We start from the raw sequence: 18,857 nt of genomic DNA, 5'->3' as shown, positions 1-18,857 counted from the left end.
CACTTGGGATAGAAATAAAAAGAGGTTGTGAATTTAAAGTTCATAGGGAAGATTAGTGTAGATTGAAAATAATGAAGTTGTTAGTGAAAAAATAAGGGATAAAGTGCCATGGAATGTAATAGTGATGGGAATGGAAGGAATAGCTTGAAAAGCAAAACAGTTTAAAAATTAATACATTTATTTCATATTCAGATTTTTAAAATAATTTGGATAGAATTTACAAAAGATTTCATTGTAAGAGATTTATGAAACTCAAAGTATAATATAATAACAAAATCCAATTTTATTATTTTATTTATTATATACAGATAAGGGTTTTCTTAGCCATTGAAGTATTTTTTATTGAAAATAGATTCTTCTCTCCTGTAATACATCCTGACCACAGTTTCCTTTTCTTATACTTCTTTTAGTTCCCCTCCTTCTCCTCCCAAAGTTATTTCCTTTTGCTTCTCTTCAGAAAAGAGCAGGGATCCAAGGGATAACAGCCAACCATACAAAACAAGACACAACAAGACAAGGCAAAAGCCCTCATATTGAGGCTAGACAGGCAACCCAATAGGAGGAAAATAATCTAAAGAAAAACCAAAAGAGTCAGAGGCAAGCCTGTTTCTGCTGTTGGGAACCCCACAAAAATGCCAAGCTAAGAGCCATAGACTAATATTCAGAGGATATGCTGCAGACCCACACAGACTCCCTGCTTGCTGCCTCGGTCTCTGTGAGACCACGTGAACCCTGCTTAAGTAATCCAGTGGGCCATGTTCTCCTGGTTTCCTCCATCCCCTCTGACTCATAAAGTCTTCCCTCATCCTTTTCCACAGAGGATCCCTGATCTGCTACAGGAGGAACCCAATGGAGCCCTCCAATTTAGACTCTCTGTCTCCATTATGTGTAGCTGTGGGTCTTTGCACCTACTCCCATCTGCTGTCTGAGGAAGCCTCTTTGATGATGATGACCAAATGAGGCATCAATCTGTGAGTATAGAGATTCATCTTGAATCATTTCATTGATTATTTTTTTCACAGTAGTATTTGGTTTTACCCTAGTTCTACAGGCTATCTGGTCTCTAGTTCCTGGCCATACAGGCAATGTAGGGCAAGGACTCTCTCTCGTGGTGTAGGCCTCAAGTTTAAGGAGATACTGGTTGGCCATCCCACAAGTTCTGCACCTCAATTCCTCCAGCACATCTTGCAGGCAGGATAGACTGTAGGTGGAGGGTTTTGTGACTGGGTTGGTTCCAGGTTTCCCTTTCTATGGCCTCCAAAGTACCTTCTCGCACCAAACAGACTAGCGAAGGCTTCATGAAGGCACCAGCTTGACCTCTCTGCATTTACCGAGCTGTGTGGGTGTTGCCCTCTGCAGTGTGCCCTATCTACACTCACGTTTTGGAGAGCAACTCTCTGCTCTTGCATCAGCCTGGGTTGTTTGGGGATCTTGATCTCTTGACCGACAACTCGACCATATGCAACCCTGGCCTACCACTGGAAGCATTTAAGTATTTAACGATATTTTTAAAAGTATTTCATAAAGTTTTTGTACATTTGTTGATATTTATATTAATCTTCATAAAGTTCTCTCTATTGTAGTATGAAACAGAAATTTTAAACTACGAGTTTCAAACGTAAGTTTCAGAAGAAGTTACTGAATATACTGTATATTATAAGATCAAATGTGTTAATGGTAGCAATCATCATTCAAGAGCCCACTGCTTTAAATTTCATAATTATTAAATACAGTTACATAATTATTCTCACTATTTGATATGGTGATTTTTTTATTGTTGTGTATCAAATCTAAAGAACTTTTTCCTTGTCAGTTTTATAGCATCTTTGACCTCCTTGTTTCTCAAGCTATAGATCAGAGGGTTCAACATGGGAATCACAATGCCATAAAACACAGAGGCCACCTTCATATTCTCCTCAGCCTTGTCAGAATGAGGCTGTAAGTACATGTAAGCGAGGGTCCCGTAGAAAATGGTGACTGCTGTCAGATGGGAGGCACACGTGGAGAAGGTTTTCTTCCTTCCTGCTGTGGAGGACATCTTTAGGATGGCGACCATGATGTATATGTAGGAGAGGATAACGACCAGCACAGTGAATGTCAGGTTAAACCCAACAAAGACAACAAGAAGCCTGATGTTGGTATCAGTGTTGGAGCATGACAGGCTGATAATTGGGGGAACATCACAAAAAAAGTGATTGATGCGATTTGATTTGCAGTATGACAATGAAAATGTAAATCCCGTGTGTACTGAGGAGTTTATTGACCCGACGAGGTAGGAACCAGCTACCATCTGGATGCAGACTTTTCGGGACATAATTATGGGATAGTGAAGTGGTTTGCAGATAGCAACATAGCGGTCCACCGCCATAGCTGCCAGGAGGTAGCAGTCAGAAGTGGCAAAGATGGCATAGATCAGCAATTGCACAACACACCCTCCAAATGATATGGATCCGTCTTCTACTACAAAATTTTGCAGCATCTTGGGAGTGATGGCAGATGTGTAGCAGATATCAACAAAAGCCAGATGTTGTAAGAAAAAGTACATGGGGGTCTGAAGTCTGGAGTCAGTGTTGATGAGGAGGATCATCCCAATGTTTCCCACCATGGATGTCACATAGATCAAAAGAAACACCATAAAGAGGACACACTGAGTATCACGCTGGACCCCAAATCCCAGAAGATAGAAACCCTTGACTTCAGTCTCGTTTTCTTGTATCATTGCCACTAAAAATCTAGAGAAGAATGAGAGGAGAGGACAAAAGAGAAAATTTCAGTGATTTCCTTATATTAACAGTTTGTTCTGCTTTGATTCATTTTATTTGAGTTGACTCTTTATGAAAAACACTCCTAATACCTATCAGTTTCTAAGTAATTTTTCCATATCAATTCTTAAAAGCCACATTATAAATCAGTGCATTTGATCCATGATTCATTTTAAAGTTGAGAATACTTCTCAGAAAAAGCCCAGTTATCCCGATTTGCAGATGTGTTCTATACTGAAAAGACCATACAGACTCTACTAGAGAACCCTTAGATTTAGTAAACACTTTCAGTAAAGTTGTGGGATACAAAATCAATGTACAAATATTAGTAGTTTTTTATGTACTCAAACAATGAACTTACTTAAAAATAACTTAGGAGAGATTCACAATAGATTAAAATGCATCCTAAAATAAGCCCAATCATGGAAATGAAATATCTCTAAAAAGAAAACTAAGACAGTATAGGAAGAAATTGAAGAAGATGCTAAATAGAAATAGGAAGACCATTCATGCTCCTGGATCACTAGAATTAATTTGCGAAAAGTCTATTACCAAAAGCTATCTACAGACTCAATGCAATTCCCATCAAAAAATATTAGTTACAGACTCTTTTGTCTGCTCTTGGGCCTCTTTTTCTCCTACTGGTTGCCTTGTCCAGCCTTGCTATGAGGGTTTGTGTTTAATTTTACTGCATTTTTTTTTTTTGCTGTGTTTGGTTGATATCTCTGGTAGGCCTGTTTATTTCTGAAGGAAAATGGAGGAGCAATCTAGGAGAGAGAGGAGGTGTTGGGGAACTGAGAGGAGGGAAGGGAGGGGAGGCTTCAGTCAGGATGTGTTGTATGACAGAAGACTAAAAAAAAAGAGAAGGTTCAAACTATGAATAGAAGGAACTTTCTTAGTTTGATGAAGAATATCTATAAATATGAATGCCTGCCTCCTTAGATAAACATGTCATCATCACTGCTATTCCTTATGCTTACAGAAATACTCGTTAGTGGGATGAAGATGGAAGAGGAATAAAAATCATACATGTTAGAGAGAAAGAAATACACCTGTCTGCATTTGCAGGTGACATGAATAATACAGAAGGTCTCAAGGAATCTACAGTCATCTTGTAGAGCTCACAGTTCACTTCATCAAAGCTGTAGAATGCAAGATGACTGTCGAGAAATCAGCTGTGTATATTAAAAATGAAAGGCAGGAGCCAAAATCAAAGTCTCATTTATCATCACTAAGTGGAATACTTAAGTGTAATTCTAATCATATCTGCACAGGATTAATGTGATAAAACTCAGAAAACTTTGATGAATGAAATCAAAGATCTACACAGGTAGACACAAACTACATGGGTTTAAAATCTCAGCATAACATGATGTTAATTTGCCTGAAATTGACACACAATAGTGTATAATTAACAATCTGTAAGGTTTTTCTCTAGATATAGACTAGTCTATTTTATAATTTAAGTGGAAGGAAAAAGTTGTTTGACTATTTAAGCAAGACTTCTCAAAGAGTAAATTGAAACAAGCCAGTACCCTGTTGTCAGGATTTATCCTGACACTGTATGATTAAACACTGTGATGTTGTTGGATGGAGGAGGGTCACACAGATGAAGAGCAGAAGGAGCCCAGAAAACAATAGGCACAGGTCTAACCCTCTGAATTTTATAAAAGTGTAAAAGTCTTTCAGTAGGATGCTAGAATGCTACTATTTAAGGATAAAAATGAACTCAATATAAATTTTACATCTTAAATCAAAATTAATTCAAAATATATCATATATTTAAGGCTAACATAAAAGTCATGACTTTTTAATAAAATAACAAGACAAAATTTAAAGTCATAGAGCCGAGTGGAGCTCTCTTAAGCATTATATTCAAAGGTTTCATCATGTTACATAAGATGTAACAATTGAGAAAAATTAACTAGTGTAGGCTAATAGCTTTAGAAATAAAGAAATCAAACCTTATGAAAATTTAAACTTATTTTTGCTTAAAGAATGGATAAGAGTATGAAAAGGCATGGTGCATGGGAGAAAATATGTTCATAACACATATCTGAAAAAGAGATCATACCAAAGGCACACAAGGAACCCTCAGAAAACATTAAAGGCAAATAGTATCCATTGGTTTGTAACGCGATTGCTGGATTCGTTCTCATGTTCATTTATATAGTTTCCCAGACAATACTGAGATACCAACCCCTCAGTATTTTATTATATCACCGGTGATGGAGAGCCAGCCCCCTTCTGGTCTTGTAAACCAGGCTAGACTCTGCTGCAGCTTCTTTGCTTTGCCAGTTTCTGCACACACTGCAGAGATGTGTAACTGCTGGTGAGCAAGAGGTTGCTTTGCTTTACTTACCCCGGAGTGGCTCCGATTCACTGCCTGCAGCTGGAGCAGGCTGATTGCCCCCAATGCTCTTGTGTGTTTTCTCCTTCTCAGGGAGTATATTGCTGGGGCCTGAGGGATCAGTATTGACTCTCTTGAGAATCTGAGTTTTCAGTGCCTGAGATGTCATTGGATAAATAACATCCTCTAGTGATTTTGGGCTCTGAAGTGAATTTAAATTTTCTAGAGATGATAATAGCTTTAATAGTATTTGATCCTTGCTTTTTGAAACAAAATTGAAGGATTTTTTTATTCGCTCTTATACATTACATCTTGACTGCAGTTTTCCCTCCCTCAGTTTCTCCAAGTACCTCCCCCAACTCCCTTCTCCCCCAGATCCACTCCTCCTTCATTTCCCTTTCAAAATAGGGCAGGCCTTCCAGGGATATCAACTGAACATGGCTTAACAATTACAGTAAGACTAGACACCACCCCTCATATCATGGTTAAATGAAGCAACCCAGCAGGAGAAAGGGCCCCAAGTGCAGGCAAAAGAGTCAGAGACACCCACCCCTCCACCCACTGTAAACACAAGAACACCAAGCTAACAACCATAATATGTATGCAGAGGACCTAGCTCAGGCCCATAAAGGGTCCATGTTTGCTGCTTCAGTCTCTGTGAGCCCTGCTTAGTTGATTCTGTGGGCTTTGTTCTTGTGGTATCCTTGACTGCTCTGGGTTCTACAACCCGCAATCCCCCTCTTCTGCAAGGTTCCTCTGTCTTTGCCTAGTGTTTAGCTGTGGGTCTCTGTATCTGCTGGAGGAAGCCTCTCTGATGACAGTTAGACTACCCACTGTTCTATGAGTATAGCAGAATATCATTAGGAATCATTTCATTGACTTTTTTCTCTTTTTTTCCCAGTCACAAAACCTTCGATGTATTATCTGTCCTGCCTGCAAAGATGCAAGATGTGCTGCGGTAATGGTAGTGCAGAACTTGTGGGAGTGACCAGCTAGTGACCAGCCCAGCTTGAGGCCTGCGCCTGAAGAGGGAGCCCAAACCTGACACTGTCTGGATGGCCAGAAACTAGAGGTAGGACAGCTCAAAGCTGAAGTTTTGTAAGGAAAAGCTTTTAGCATAGATTTAAATATGAACAATAAGGGAAAGAATGAGAGCAAGAAATTGTTCTTCAACACTGATGATTTTTTTCTTTGTTATGAACACTTTTGCACATATTTTCCCATGCCAAAGAGCTCATGTTCAGTTATGTATAAAAATCAATGTCAATATAATCAGTAAATAAAAGACAGTCTTTTGTAAAACAGAAAATCTGAGTGTACCTGAAATCTAAAGGCATATGATATTCATATTCAGTTTGACAAACAGAGTGTTACATTAATTCTATAGTACAACATTCGTCACTGTCCGTTTTATACTTGATTTTTTTCTTGCTTTTCTAATGAAATCAAACATAAAAAGCATTTCTATGCAGAGTAATTTATTCTACTTGTACTTTATTAAATTAGAATATTTCGTTTCACTTTCTGGGGAATGAGACTGTGAGTTTCATTTACCTCAAACTTTTAAACCTTTGACTTAATAGATATAGAAAATTCTTGCCTGAGTGAGTTTGTGGTTCTTTGGTTCGTTGGTAATGGAATGAAGAGAAAAAGGCTGCTGAATCGGCGTTCAGCAGTCCTCACTGATGGCTACAATCCCAACTTGGAATTTAATTGCTCATAGAAGAGCAAACATTGACTTGAATGCAAGGATTTATTTTTCTTTGAAAACAAATGTTTGAGAGTCAAGATGTTTATGCTTCCCCTAATATTTCTTATGTGCTGGTTACCTCACAATCCAATGCATATGTTGTAGCTCTGAACTTTACCTTACCCATCGTGGTTTGATAATAACTGACAAAGAGACTAGAGTGACAGCCACACCTGTGAGCTGGCCCAAGAGACAGAAACTTCCCTTATCACTTGGTGGTCTTGCACTTAGTGCTATTGGTTAGGGCTGCATAAGACAGCAGCAAAATCTCCGACTTGTGTCATCAGCACTTGCTTTTAGAATACTTGCTGCGGATAGTTTTGTTTATCCCTCTACGCATTAATATCTTGTGGAACCTCCCCTCTAGCATTATGAGTTTCTGTCTCTTAAGATATGGAGGAGAAATCATCACAGTTATGATATATGTGTGGAGATATTAACATCTACAAACTGCCATCCAATGGAAGAGGAGAGTTGATTAAAAATCTTGTCCACATGAGACTCAATGTAGACTTGATAGCTTTCCAGAATCCCTTGTAGACTTCATCATAACCCAAGTGAGCATTTTTTCATTTTGTATCTTTTTGCTTACTCTATTGGCTAGCTAGGAAAATCACTTTTAAAAGATTGATAAAGCTACACTTTATGAAGAAACAGTTTCCACAGAAGCCATTTTCCTTTGTACATCACCCAAAAGGTAGTGGCTTCCATGGTCACATTTTAAAAGACTTTTTTATTAATTCTTTGGGAATCATGCATCCCAATCCCACTCATCTCCCCATCCCTCCATATCCGCCACCTGCCCTTATAGCCTCCACAAAGAAAACAAAAAATAAAAATGATAAAAAGAAACACACACAAAAAAATCTTGCCGTGGAAGATTGGTGTGTTATGGTGTGCTGCCCAGTCTGCCCTTTGCCCAAACAGCTTTACTTGCAACGAGTCATTGACCTGGTTCCAGGCCTCTGGCTTCTTCTGCTAAGCTCTCAGTACTGAATCGTCATCCGGACCCCTCTTGGATATCCTGTTACTTCCCTGTGTCGTGGAGATCTTGCACCTTTGGTTCTAAAGGACTCGGCATTTCACATGTTCCAGCGGTTCTTAGATGGGGTAGATGTTAGGGTGGACCAACTCAAAGCACTGAATCTGGGCCTGGGTGGTTGCTAGGTTGGTGAGCATACCAGCTCTCCTATACCCACACCACCTGAGCCATCTCTTGCTGCTTTGTCCAAGTGAGGGGCGAAACCAGTTCTACCGCCTATGGTAGCTAGCGAGGAGCAGGACAGGCTCTCTGGCTCTCAAGTCATCTGGGCTAGCTGTCCGGCACCCACATCGAGTTCATTTGGGAGTCTCCAAAATTACTCTTACATAATAGTTCACTGGAATATATCAGAGAACTTTAGTGTTATGGATCAAATGTTTATGTCTTATTACTTACGTTAGTACTCGTTCTGAAAACCCCAAAATGGAATGTGCCAGTATTAGAAAGTGAAGTTGTTGGGTATCCACAAGGTCATAAGACTGGGGCCCTAATGAATGAGAATTGGGTCTCTATGTTCCATAAGAAAGCTCTATTCCCCTCTTTTCTCTCCCTCAGCTGTTTGAAGTTGACATTGGAAGATGTCAGTCTGAAAGTCAAAAGTGAATTCTTCCCAGAGCCTGATCAGGTTGATGCCCTAACTCCACGCTATCACTCTCCAGATCTGTGAGGAATATATTTCTGTTGCTTAGAAACAAATGAGGCTATAGTAACTCGTTATAGCAGCCCAGACTTCCCAAGACCGAAATTTTTACACAGAGAGAAGGACATCTGTTTCAAGTGTTTAAAAATAGGAAAGCAGTTCTGGGTGTAGGTCGTGAGTAGAGGCAGGAGGAATTTCGAGGTGCTGCAGAAAAAGTTAAATGATTCACACCAGGACTGATGGGGGGATGGAGAAATTTTTGTTTATTCTTGGAGTGTAATTAAGAAACCATGTATACTATATTGGTAGAAACATGATGGATATAGTGTTCATGAGGAAATCTCTCAATGCAAGTTTGAAAGGCAGTGCCACCCCTACATATTCAGGAGCAGTGTATGGGGTCAAAGGAGATTATTCCCCAACTTAAAATATCAGAACTCACCTCCAAGAACTCAAAGCCCTGAATCTGGGCCTGGGTGGTTGCATGTACAAGTGCCTGCCAAAGGACAACATTAGATATTCTTCCTTGTTTTTGATACAGGGTCTCTCCTTGATCTGCACATGGCTGAAGAACTTAGGTTGGCTGGCATAAAGTTCCAGAGAGTCACTCTCTTGGCCTCCCTGCTTCAGTGATTAGAAATGCATTCCACTCTGCCTGGTTTTCTCACGCGAGCGCCGAGATTAAAAATCAAGTTCTTTTGCTTGCAACACATGCGCTTTATTGCATGGCCACTCAAGCTGAATGAAGACTTGAAGATGTACAGTAGTCATCAGGAACTACTGAGTTTGCACCTCATAAACCATGATTTGCCATCAAGAGTTTGTTGTAGCAGGGGTGTAGGTACTATACATTCTCTCTCAACGGCCATAGTTAATTCATTTGTGCTCATGCTTTTTTTTTATTCATTTAAAAGAAGCTATATAAGAAGACTTATATAGAAGAAGACTCAACAGGTTGGACCACTGGCTGCTCTTCCAGAGGCCCTCGACTTTATTCTGAGCACTGGCATGACAGTTCACAACCATCAACAACCCCAGTGCCAGGGCGTCTGAAGCTCTCTTCTGGTACCAAACATGCAAATAATGCACAGACATACATTCAGGTAAAAATACTCATACGCATAAAAATTTAAAAACTATATTAATAAACAACTAGTAAATTCCTGAAATTTAATAAGCATGGAGGGTATAATAATGAATATCTTGTTTTAACAGAGATCAAGTGGCTAGTTTTTGTATATGCATCTGCGGTAGGCATATCATACAGTCTGATCAAGGTGTACCCTGAGAAACAATTTACTCGGAGTGACAGTCTACTGTTCTCCAATGAATCTTTCCTAGATTCCTTCAGATTGTTGATGTGAGGTACAATATGGTACTACAGCTTTCCTGCTAACTAGCTCTTTGACTTAAAGTGTTTCTTGGTTCCACTGGAATTCCGATTCCTACTGAGTTTCTGAAAAAAAAAAAAGAGACTCATATGCATTTTTAAAATGGATATTTATCGGAAAGTTTTTAGATTAATTCACTTAAAATTACCTCTGTTGGAGACAGAAATAGAATATGCTCCCAGTAGTTTCCTTTCCTAGAGGTGGAGATAATTATATTAAGAGGATTACTGATGACATAAATAAGTACTTTCAAGTACCAGGGAAGGTAGCAATTGTGTAAATATTGAGTAGAGATGACAGCTTGGGTAAAAAGGATGTTTTTAAATAGGAAAATTTATTTAACATCCTTGTTATTTGCAATAATTTGAGCAGAATTAGCAATGGACCCCATTATAGATAACTTAGACAACTGTTTAAGTGATTAAGTTATAATGACTTAATTTTGATAGTGACAGCATAAAAGTAGGGATTTTTAAGTAGTTAAAATATGCTGGAAATAACACTTTTTCAAATGTCCATTTACTTCTTAATATTTGAATGATATCCACAAGTGTTTCGTCAGGAGCTGAGATGCTTTCCGAAGCTGCTCTAGGCATGAAAGAGACTCTGGATATGATTTCAAAGATCAGAATTATGAATGAAACAAGCTAAGTGATGGTTTGTAGATAATCTAGAGGAATCTCAACTACAGCAATGTTGTAATAGGAGCAGCGGGGCTGCATCCCCAGCACCCCGGCCGCCTGGCTAGCTTATGCCCCGAAATAACAACACACAAATTGTATTCTTTTAAACACTGCTTGGCCCATTAACTCTAGCCCTTACAGGCTAATTTTCGTATCCTGATCAACCCATCTCTAATAATCTGTGTAGCATCAGTCTTACCGGGAAAGATTCTAGCCTACGTCCATCCTGGGTCTGAGCTTCATGCGTCTGCCCCGGAGAGGGGAGCATGGCCTCTCTAAGCTCACTTCCTCTTCCTCCCACCTATGTTTTAACCTATGTGTTACTCAACATGGATGTCCCATAGATGCCAAGCAGTTTCTTTATTGCTTAACCAATGAAATCAACAGATTGATATATGACACTCCCACATCACAGCAACAATCATCTACTGTATGATATGATATACTAAGTTTTAATAACTTAAATTCAATCTAAAGAACCTTTTCCCTGTGGCTTTTATAGCATCTTTGACCTCCTTGTTTCTCAAGCTGTAGATCAGAGGGTTCAACATGGGAATCACAATGCCATAAAACACAGAGGCCACCTTCATATTCTCCTCAGCCTTGTCAGAATGAGGCTGTAAGTACATGTAAGCAAGGGTCCCGTAGAAAATGGTGACTGCTGTCAGATGGGAGGCACACGTGGAGAAGGTTTTCCTCCTTCCTGCAGTGGAGGACATCTTTAGAATGGCGGCCATGATGTATATGTAGGAGAGGATAACGACCAGCACAGTGTATGTCAGGTTAAATCCAACAAAAATTAAAATTAGCATGAAGTTAGTGTCCTTGCTGTAGCATGAAAGAGTGACAATTGGGGGAATATCACAGAAAAAGTGATTGATTTTTAAATTACAGAAGGACAGCGAAAATGTAAATCCTGTGTGCACTGAGGAGTTTATTGTCCCCATGAGATAAGAACCAGCTACCAGCTGGATGCACACTTGTCGAGACATGATTATGGGGTAGCGAAGGGGCTTACAGATCGCCACATAACGGTCCACTGCCATAACAGCGAGGAGGTAACAGTCACTGGTTGCAAATATTGCATAAATAAATAATTGTATTAAACATCCCTCAAAAGTTATTGATTTATCTTCTGCTATGAAAATCTGTAGCATCTTTGGCGTGATGGCAGATGTGTAGCAGATATCAACAAAAGCCAGATGTTGTAAGAAGAAATACATGGGGGTTTGAAGTCTGGAGTCTGTGTTGATGAGGAGGATCATCCCAGTGTTACCCAACATGGATGTCCCATAGATGACAAGAAACACAATGAAGAGAACACACTGAATATCATGTTGGACCCCAAATCCTAGAAGATAGAAGTCAGTGACTTTGGTGTCATTTCCTTGGGTCATGGCTATCAAGAGTCTGTAGGTGATAAAAAAGGAGTTGAATAATAAAGAAAATCTTTTATTAGATTAAGAAAGGTCTTTATTTTTCACTCCATTCTATACTTTGATATCCATAATAAAAACTCAAAAATGGGTTTGTTGCTTTGCATGTGTATTTTAGCAATGTATTAATTTATAGGTAATGAATACTTTATGGAAAAATCAACTTTGAACATACAATTCTAAGAAATGCAAAAATCTCATACTTTTCCATTGTATTATACATGTATCTATATTTGCATATGGCAATATACAAGCATAATTTTGTCCTTCTCAAAAGGCTATATAATTTTTACACATTTATCATTTTAGCCTCTTAACTGTGCTTCAAACTCTTGAAACTAGTAATGAAATTAATGGAGACATTTGTAAGGTCTACACAATTTTGCTGGCTTCATGATGTTTTTGTCCCTATTTGTTCTAAAAGAATCCTCTCATTTTATATATGTAAGAGGCTGATTTGCATCCCATGGAGTTGAATGGTTTTCTTTTTAGCTATTACCAAAGTTAAGGTGAAGCCATGTGCAAACACTTCGATCTATATACACTGGTAGTTTATTTTAAAATCGCACGTATCTTTTTTTCCTGAGTTATAGAATCTCTGCGCCTGACTGGGTGTAGAGTCAAGGTGCATCCATTTGTGGTCTTTCCTGTAGTAATAGGAGCAGCGGGGCTTCCTCCCGGCACCCGTCGCCCGCACAGCTAGCTTTACCCAAAATAATTACACGGAAAACTGTATTCTTTTAAACACTGGTTGGCCCATTTCTTTCTAGCCTCTTCTAGGCTAATTCTCACATATTAATTTAGCCCATTTCTAATCATCTGTGTTGCACCCCAAGGTGCGCTTACCAATAAGATTCTAGCCTACGTCCATCCTGGGTCGGAGCTGGCGTCTCTGTCTGAGGCATCTTACCTCACTTCCTCTTCCTCCCAGCATTCTGTTCTGTTTACTCCACCCACCTATGTTCTAAGCTATGAGCCCAAGCAGTTTGTTTATTACTTAACCAATGAAATCAAAAGATTGATAAATGACACTCCCACATCACTTTCCCACAGTGGAGAGCTTTCAGCTCCATGACTCTGTGTCTTTACCGTTATTTCCTTCCAGATTGTAAAGCATTGCTCAGGTGGAAGTGTCTATCATCACCCTCAGTATGGTAGGAACCGGTTCCTGACACACGGATGCACCTGCCTTTTCCTCGGGGAACAGGGATGAGTTTCAGTCCCAATCCCACTTGTGCACTGAGATGATTTCAAAGCCCATGGTCACACTACTAGACTCTGTCCAATGGGATACGGACAAGGATAAAGCATGCGGCATCTCAGGCTCATCTAGGCTCTCAATCCTGTTCCTATGGAAACTGAAATTACACAAATCTCTACTGTTTTTATTTCTCATCTGTTACATGGATCAATATTTAATAAAGTTTTGTAAGCAATATGTTAGGTGACTGGATACCAGAAAGGAAATCAGGTTAAAATTCAATTTTATCAAATAACATAATTTTCATCATAATGAACCTTTAGATTTTTTATTTTTTTATTTTTTGGTTTTTCAAGACAAGGTTTCTCTGTAGCTTTGGAGCCTGTCCCAGAACTAGCTCTTGTCAGGGTGGCCTCAAACTCACAGAGATCCACCTGCCTCTGCCTCCTGAGTGCTGTGATTAAAGGCATGACCCACCACTGCTGCCTGACTTTATTATTTACTTTTTATATGGCAATTAAATTTTATTCAGTATCATTTATTTTTATTTATGAATTCTGATACCCCACTTCTGTTGCTTATTAAAGCCTACTTCAGATATGTTACAGATATCAACAAAAGCTTTAGGATATATAGGAGTTGGAAGTCTGGAATCTGTATGGATGAAGAGGGTCATTCCAGCATTATCTGCCATGGAATGAATTTACAGAGCAGGGATCTTCTCTTACTATTCTTTGTGTTACTCTAGCATTTGGTAATTTATAAAGAAACTTGGTAATTTATGTGTAAAAAAAATAGGTGTATTTGGATCACAGTTCTGGTGGCAGATGTGTTCAAGAGGAGAGGCTCTATCAAGTTAGAGTCTCATTTGCATTGTTCCATGACAGAAAGTGGATGGTGATAATATGGGGGGACTAAATCTTGGGCATGGCAAAAATATTTTACCTGATATAGCTAACTCTGTCCTACAGCGATGTCGTTAACTCAATAACCGGAATAGAACCTTTACAATCTAACCACCTTCTCTTAGGAGACGACCCAACATGGTTGCCTTGTGTAATGTTTCCAGAGGTGAACTCTGAGGACCCATTGAGTTTAAAGTAGTTCTTCACACAGACCCTCTGGAGTTTGGGTTACAACGCACTTGTGAGTCACTTGTGAGTTACATGGTGTGAGTGCTGGAACCACTCTTGTACCCTCTGGAAGAGCAGCAGGTGCTCTTAACTGTGGAGCCATCTCTCCAGTTCCTGATTGTCACATTTTAAAAAGATAATAAAGATTATAAAGATTTTTTAATTAAAGGGCATAAATCTATGAATTTTTAATAACTACACATTTGTACCTCAAAAGGTGGATTCATGTTTGCTAATTACTGATTTATTAGAGTCAGGAAGAACCAATCCTAAGGAAAAAGCATGTAATTGTATATATGCTTATAAAAAGCATATAAGGAAAACATATAATTAACTACATTTACCTGCAAAATCCCTGGCTGGTTCAGGGATTGGTATTGACTTGTCTACTGGGAGATGACTGAAAGGAATATTAAAACAATGAGCACTGGTCAGAGTCCTCTGGAAAGCAATTCCCTAGTTATAACATTATCAGTACACCACAGACAACAGAGTTTCTATGACTTACAATGTAAATATCCAACACAGGTTACCTGGTACCTGAAGCCTAGAGATAGAAACAGACACCAATTGGAGGAAGCACAAACTGAAATGAAAAAGCGTCATCTTTGGGACTCGGAGAACTCATTAACCATAACACACCCTTCATAGAGAATAAGTGGAAATTTAATTACTGAAGGGCAAATGCTAGTACTAAACACTAGGTTTTGTTTCCATTCTGATGTATGCTCAACAGAGGTGAATTATTGTTTGTATAATTATAATTCTTATAAACACACCTTTGCACCTGCAAAACAGTATATAATTAAAGAAATTCCTCATGAACAAGTAATACTCCAAGTACACACACATGGGGGCAAACACACAAAATAAATGAGTGTAATTGAAAAATGTTGTGGAGAATTCACCAAAATTAAGGGGGAATTAAATACTATGTGGAAAGATATGTGACTTTTTTGGGTGACTTCTCTCTATTACTCACAGTGCCAGATATAGAGAGTATGAAAAGAGAAAACTACTCCCCAGCATATCACATCAGTGCAGAAGCAAGATTCTTTGAAAACAAAATATCAGCAGTTTAATTTTGACACACATGTAGAATTGCATATACGATCAAGTGGGATTCAGCCCATGATTATTCTGGTCTCAGATAGGGAAGTCAGTTGGTATCATCACATATATTCATATCAGAAAGAAGAAAAATAGTTAAGTATATTTATGGACAAAGATGTTTGGAAAAAATTCAACACTTCTTCACTATTGCAAGGAAAACTTCTTAATATTAGTTCTGAACTTGATGGAGAAAATTACAGAAATCACCATTGATGATTAGAGATGAAATAATTACCTCCTAAGATCAAGAACAAGATGAATATATCCTCACCCCTGTTATGATATTCATCATACTTCTGAAAGTTCTACCCGGAGCCTAGATATATAAAAGCAGCACATTTCAGGAACCATGGAACATCACTTCTTGCAAAAGACACAATGGTCTATATGCTGAGAAGCTGAAGCTTTCAGAATAAAAGATAGCCATATGGACATCAATGGTATTTCAATATAGCAATAGACTAGTGGGAATTGAGGAATAAATATATTTTTATTGGTGTCTGAAAAATGAAATGTTTAAGTATAAATGTAATAAAATACACATAAAATTAGTAAGCAGAATATTAGAAAATATTGACAAGAGAAATGAAAAATATTAGAAAAGGAATACTGTTTTCATGAGTTGTAACACTCAAAATATTGAAATATGAGTCTTCTCAAACTGATAAACAAATGTGACAGTGCCTATTAATTTTCAGACATTCTTTAAAAATTGATGTTGAAAAGAAAGGTTAGAATATCTAAAAAAATTGATGAAAAAATTAAGTGCACAAATCAGGCCCCTCTCCATGTCCAAGACCTCCACCATTTGGGTTGCCCAATCCCAGTGGCTGCTTTGCAAAGACTGCCAATTTGTGGCTATGTAGGTAATAGGCATTAAAGTCGACTCTACTACTATTATTTTATAAAATTGAAATAGTGTTAAAGCAATTCCCAGTGACTTACCATTGTGCCCTTAGATTAATGCATCTCTAAGTTCTTACCAAAGAAGCTTCTTTATGCAGTAGATGGCTATGAACTTGTCAAGGTCGGAGAATGAGTCTGCAGAGTTCTCAGCCTTAAATAGCACATTCATGCCACATCCTCTTTTCCTATGGCTTAGGGATCATCAAGGAAAAGAGGGCACAATGCGTGTGAGAGGCAGAGGCAGTGGGTGACAATAAGGACACTGTTTTCAGGGTGCAGCAGGACAGTTGTGCAGGTTATCTCACAGCAGTTATGACAACAAGCACGAGACCTGTGTGAGCTCAAGTCAGACGAAATCCCAGGGTGGAGAGAGGAAGTGGCATGAAGCCAGCTCTTAGTTGAAGAGCTCTTGGTAACTGCTAACTGTGGAGCAAGAGGCAGTCAGTTTCCTTTAAGGTGTGGCTCCTGGCCAGTTGACGATGCTTCAGTGGGTGATCTCACATATAAAAGTATTCGGGTAGTGCAAATTGGAGTCAATGGGCTTACAAACGTGTGTAAGGGGTGTGGAGCAAGGTTGAGTTTACAAAGAAAGAGGGTGTGGATTGTGGAGGAGTTGGGGGTGAATATGTTAAAAACATATTGCATAAAATTTTCAAAGAATGAATATAAAATGAAAAAGATACATACAGCATTCCACTTGTTTTCAGGGCTTTTGTGCCTCTATGCTAATGAACACTCTAATATTAGGGACAGACACACAGGGGAAGCACAGTTGGGTTCTGAAGAGTAAACTGCACACAGATGTATGCACTAGTTTTTGATGAAGATAAAAAATTATTGAAAAAAAGTGAAAATAGAAAATTGGTAAAATACATAAAAAGACTATTTTACCAGAGGGATATATGTACAAATATATGAAAACCTGACAGGTTTATCAGCCATGAGGAAGATGGGAATTATCAACATGATAGGATATTGTCGCATGAAGCTCGATGAGCTATTGCTGCATGGCCATCATCACTGCTGACATAAAATCAGTGACAATACTAAAGCTGGCAGAGACTCAGAACTCTGGATCTTTTATAGATTGTTGTGGGCACAGAAAGTGGCAAAATCACTCTGCAAAAACAATTTGGTTGTATTTAAGGAATCCAAACACACAGTCCAGCCCCTGCACTGCTAGCCAGATTTGCTTACACAAAACTTATGCTCATGTCAAAATGGGAAAATATTTCAAAAAAGCTTCACTGGCAATAATTTAAGCGTCAACAGCTAAAATGTTCTTTAGCAAACTGTTGGTTAAACACATAACGTTACCAAACCGTGAAATAGCACTTGCAATCTGTGAGATTGAATCCTGGGCAAATGGTGGCTCTCCATGACAACACCTAATCTGCAAAGGGTTGTGTATGATTTGGGATATAATCTTACCAAGATGGCAAGATTTTTAAGATAAAGAAGGGACTAGTGATTGACTTGAATTATAACTAGTAGGTGGCTGGGGTGGTGTGTTCAGCGGGGCAAAGGTGAGAGAAGTTTACACGGAATCAGATCTCTGATGGGTATTTGACATTTTAACTAATATGGCAGCTACAGGAATCTATCTAAAAAAGGGAGAAAATGTCATCTAGTCACACAGACACTACCAATAACAAAGCTGTGGTCTTAATGCCTAGGGTTATTATACAAGATGAAACCATAAAGAGAGAATCATCCAAAGGTGTGGGTGGGATTTGCTGCATTATCTTTAAAATTTCCTGTGAATTTGTAAGTCTTTAAAACCTGAAAACAGAGTTCATAGAGAAGCATAGTCTGCGGTGCAGTAATGCAAGTATCAAACAAGCAAATTTATGCATACTTCTCAGCAGAGCAACCGACATTGAGTTGAGCTCATCCAAACAGCTGTGATAACGCATGCCAACCAATAATTAGATGACCCTTTCAATTATTTGTTCTTTACCATCTTTCCCAGGAAGCCTCAGACATATGAAAACACCCTCATCACACTGTTATCTCACCCATGGTGGAGTGCAGCCTCTTGGCTCTAGGTGACATTCTGGGACTCTATCTCTGACCCTTTTGTTCTGCTGCTTCCTGTCCACACTGCAGTGATTACAGCTGATGCTGAAAAATGACATTTACTTACACTGAGTAGCTTGCAGATTTTCTCTCTGCACTTGGTTGAGGTGATTGCCGACCAAAGCCTCTGTGTTTCTTCCTCATCAGAGAGTTTATACTTGGGGCCTAAGGGATTTATATTCTCTTGACAATCTGAGGTCTCCAGGGCTGACTGGAAATTGGATAAACAAGAATCATTAGTGATTTTAAAAATTAGCACATATTAATCATAATAAAGTCATTATGATAATTTTGAATGCACATATATTTTGATTATGTTTGTTTCTTATTAATCTCTCTTATCCCCTTCCACTCCCTTGGTTTATCTTTAC

General features: G+C 38.7%; 2 protein-coding genes across 2 annotated transcripts; both read right to left on the bottom strand.

Moving 5' to 3' along the window:
• Positions 1-1,771: 1,771 nt before the first annotated feature.
• LOC142856707 (olfactory receptor 5AK3-like) lies at positions 1,772-2,719 on the bottom strand. The gene has a single exon (XM_075984375.1). The coding sequence runs from the start codon at positions 2,717-2,719 to the stop codon at positions 1,772-1,774; it is 948 nt and encodes a 315-aa protein (XP_075840490.1).
• Positions 2,720-11,070: 8,351 nt separating this feature from the next.
• Positions 11,071-12,015, bottom strand: LOC142856706 (olfactory receptor 5AK2-like). Its single transcript, XM_075984374.1, has one exon. The coding sequence runs from the start codon at positions 12,013-12,015 to the stop codon at positions 11,071-11,073; it is 945 nt and encodes a 314-aa protein (XP_075840489.1).
• Between the last annotated feature and the right edge of the window lie 6,842 nt (positions 12,016-18,857).

The sequence above is a fragment of the Microtus pennsylvanicus genome, chromosome 9 (assembly GCF_037038515.1).
Source record: "Microtus pennsylvanicus isolate mMicPen1 chromosome 9, mMicPen1.hap1, whole genome shotgun sequence".
In the NCBI taxonomy this organism is placed as follows: Eukaryota; Metazoa; Chordata; class Mammalia; order Rodentia; family Cricetidae; genus Microtus; species Microtus pennsylvanicus.
This window is presented reverse-complemented; position numbering and strand designations above follow the sequence as displayed.

Bases quoted from the DNA above. Each gene is read 5' to 3' on its own strand.
- LOC142856707 (XM_075984375.1), bottom strand. From the start codon at position 2,719: ATGATACAAGAAAACGAGACTGAAGTCAAGGGTTTCTATCTTCTGGGA.
- LOC142856706 (XM_075984374.1), bottom strand. From the start codon at position 12,015: ATGACCCAAGGAAATGACACCAAAGTCACTGACTTCTATCTTCTAGGA.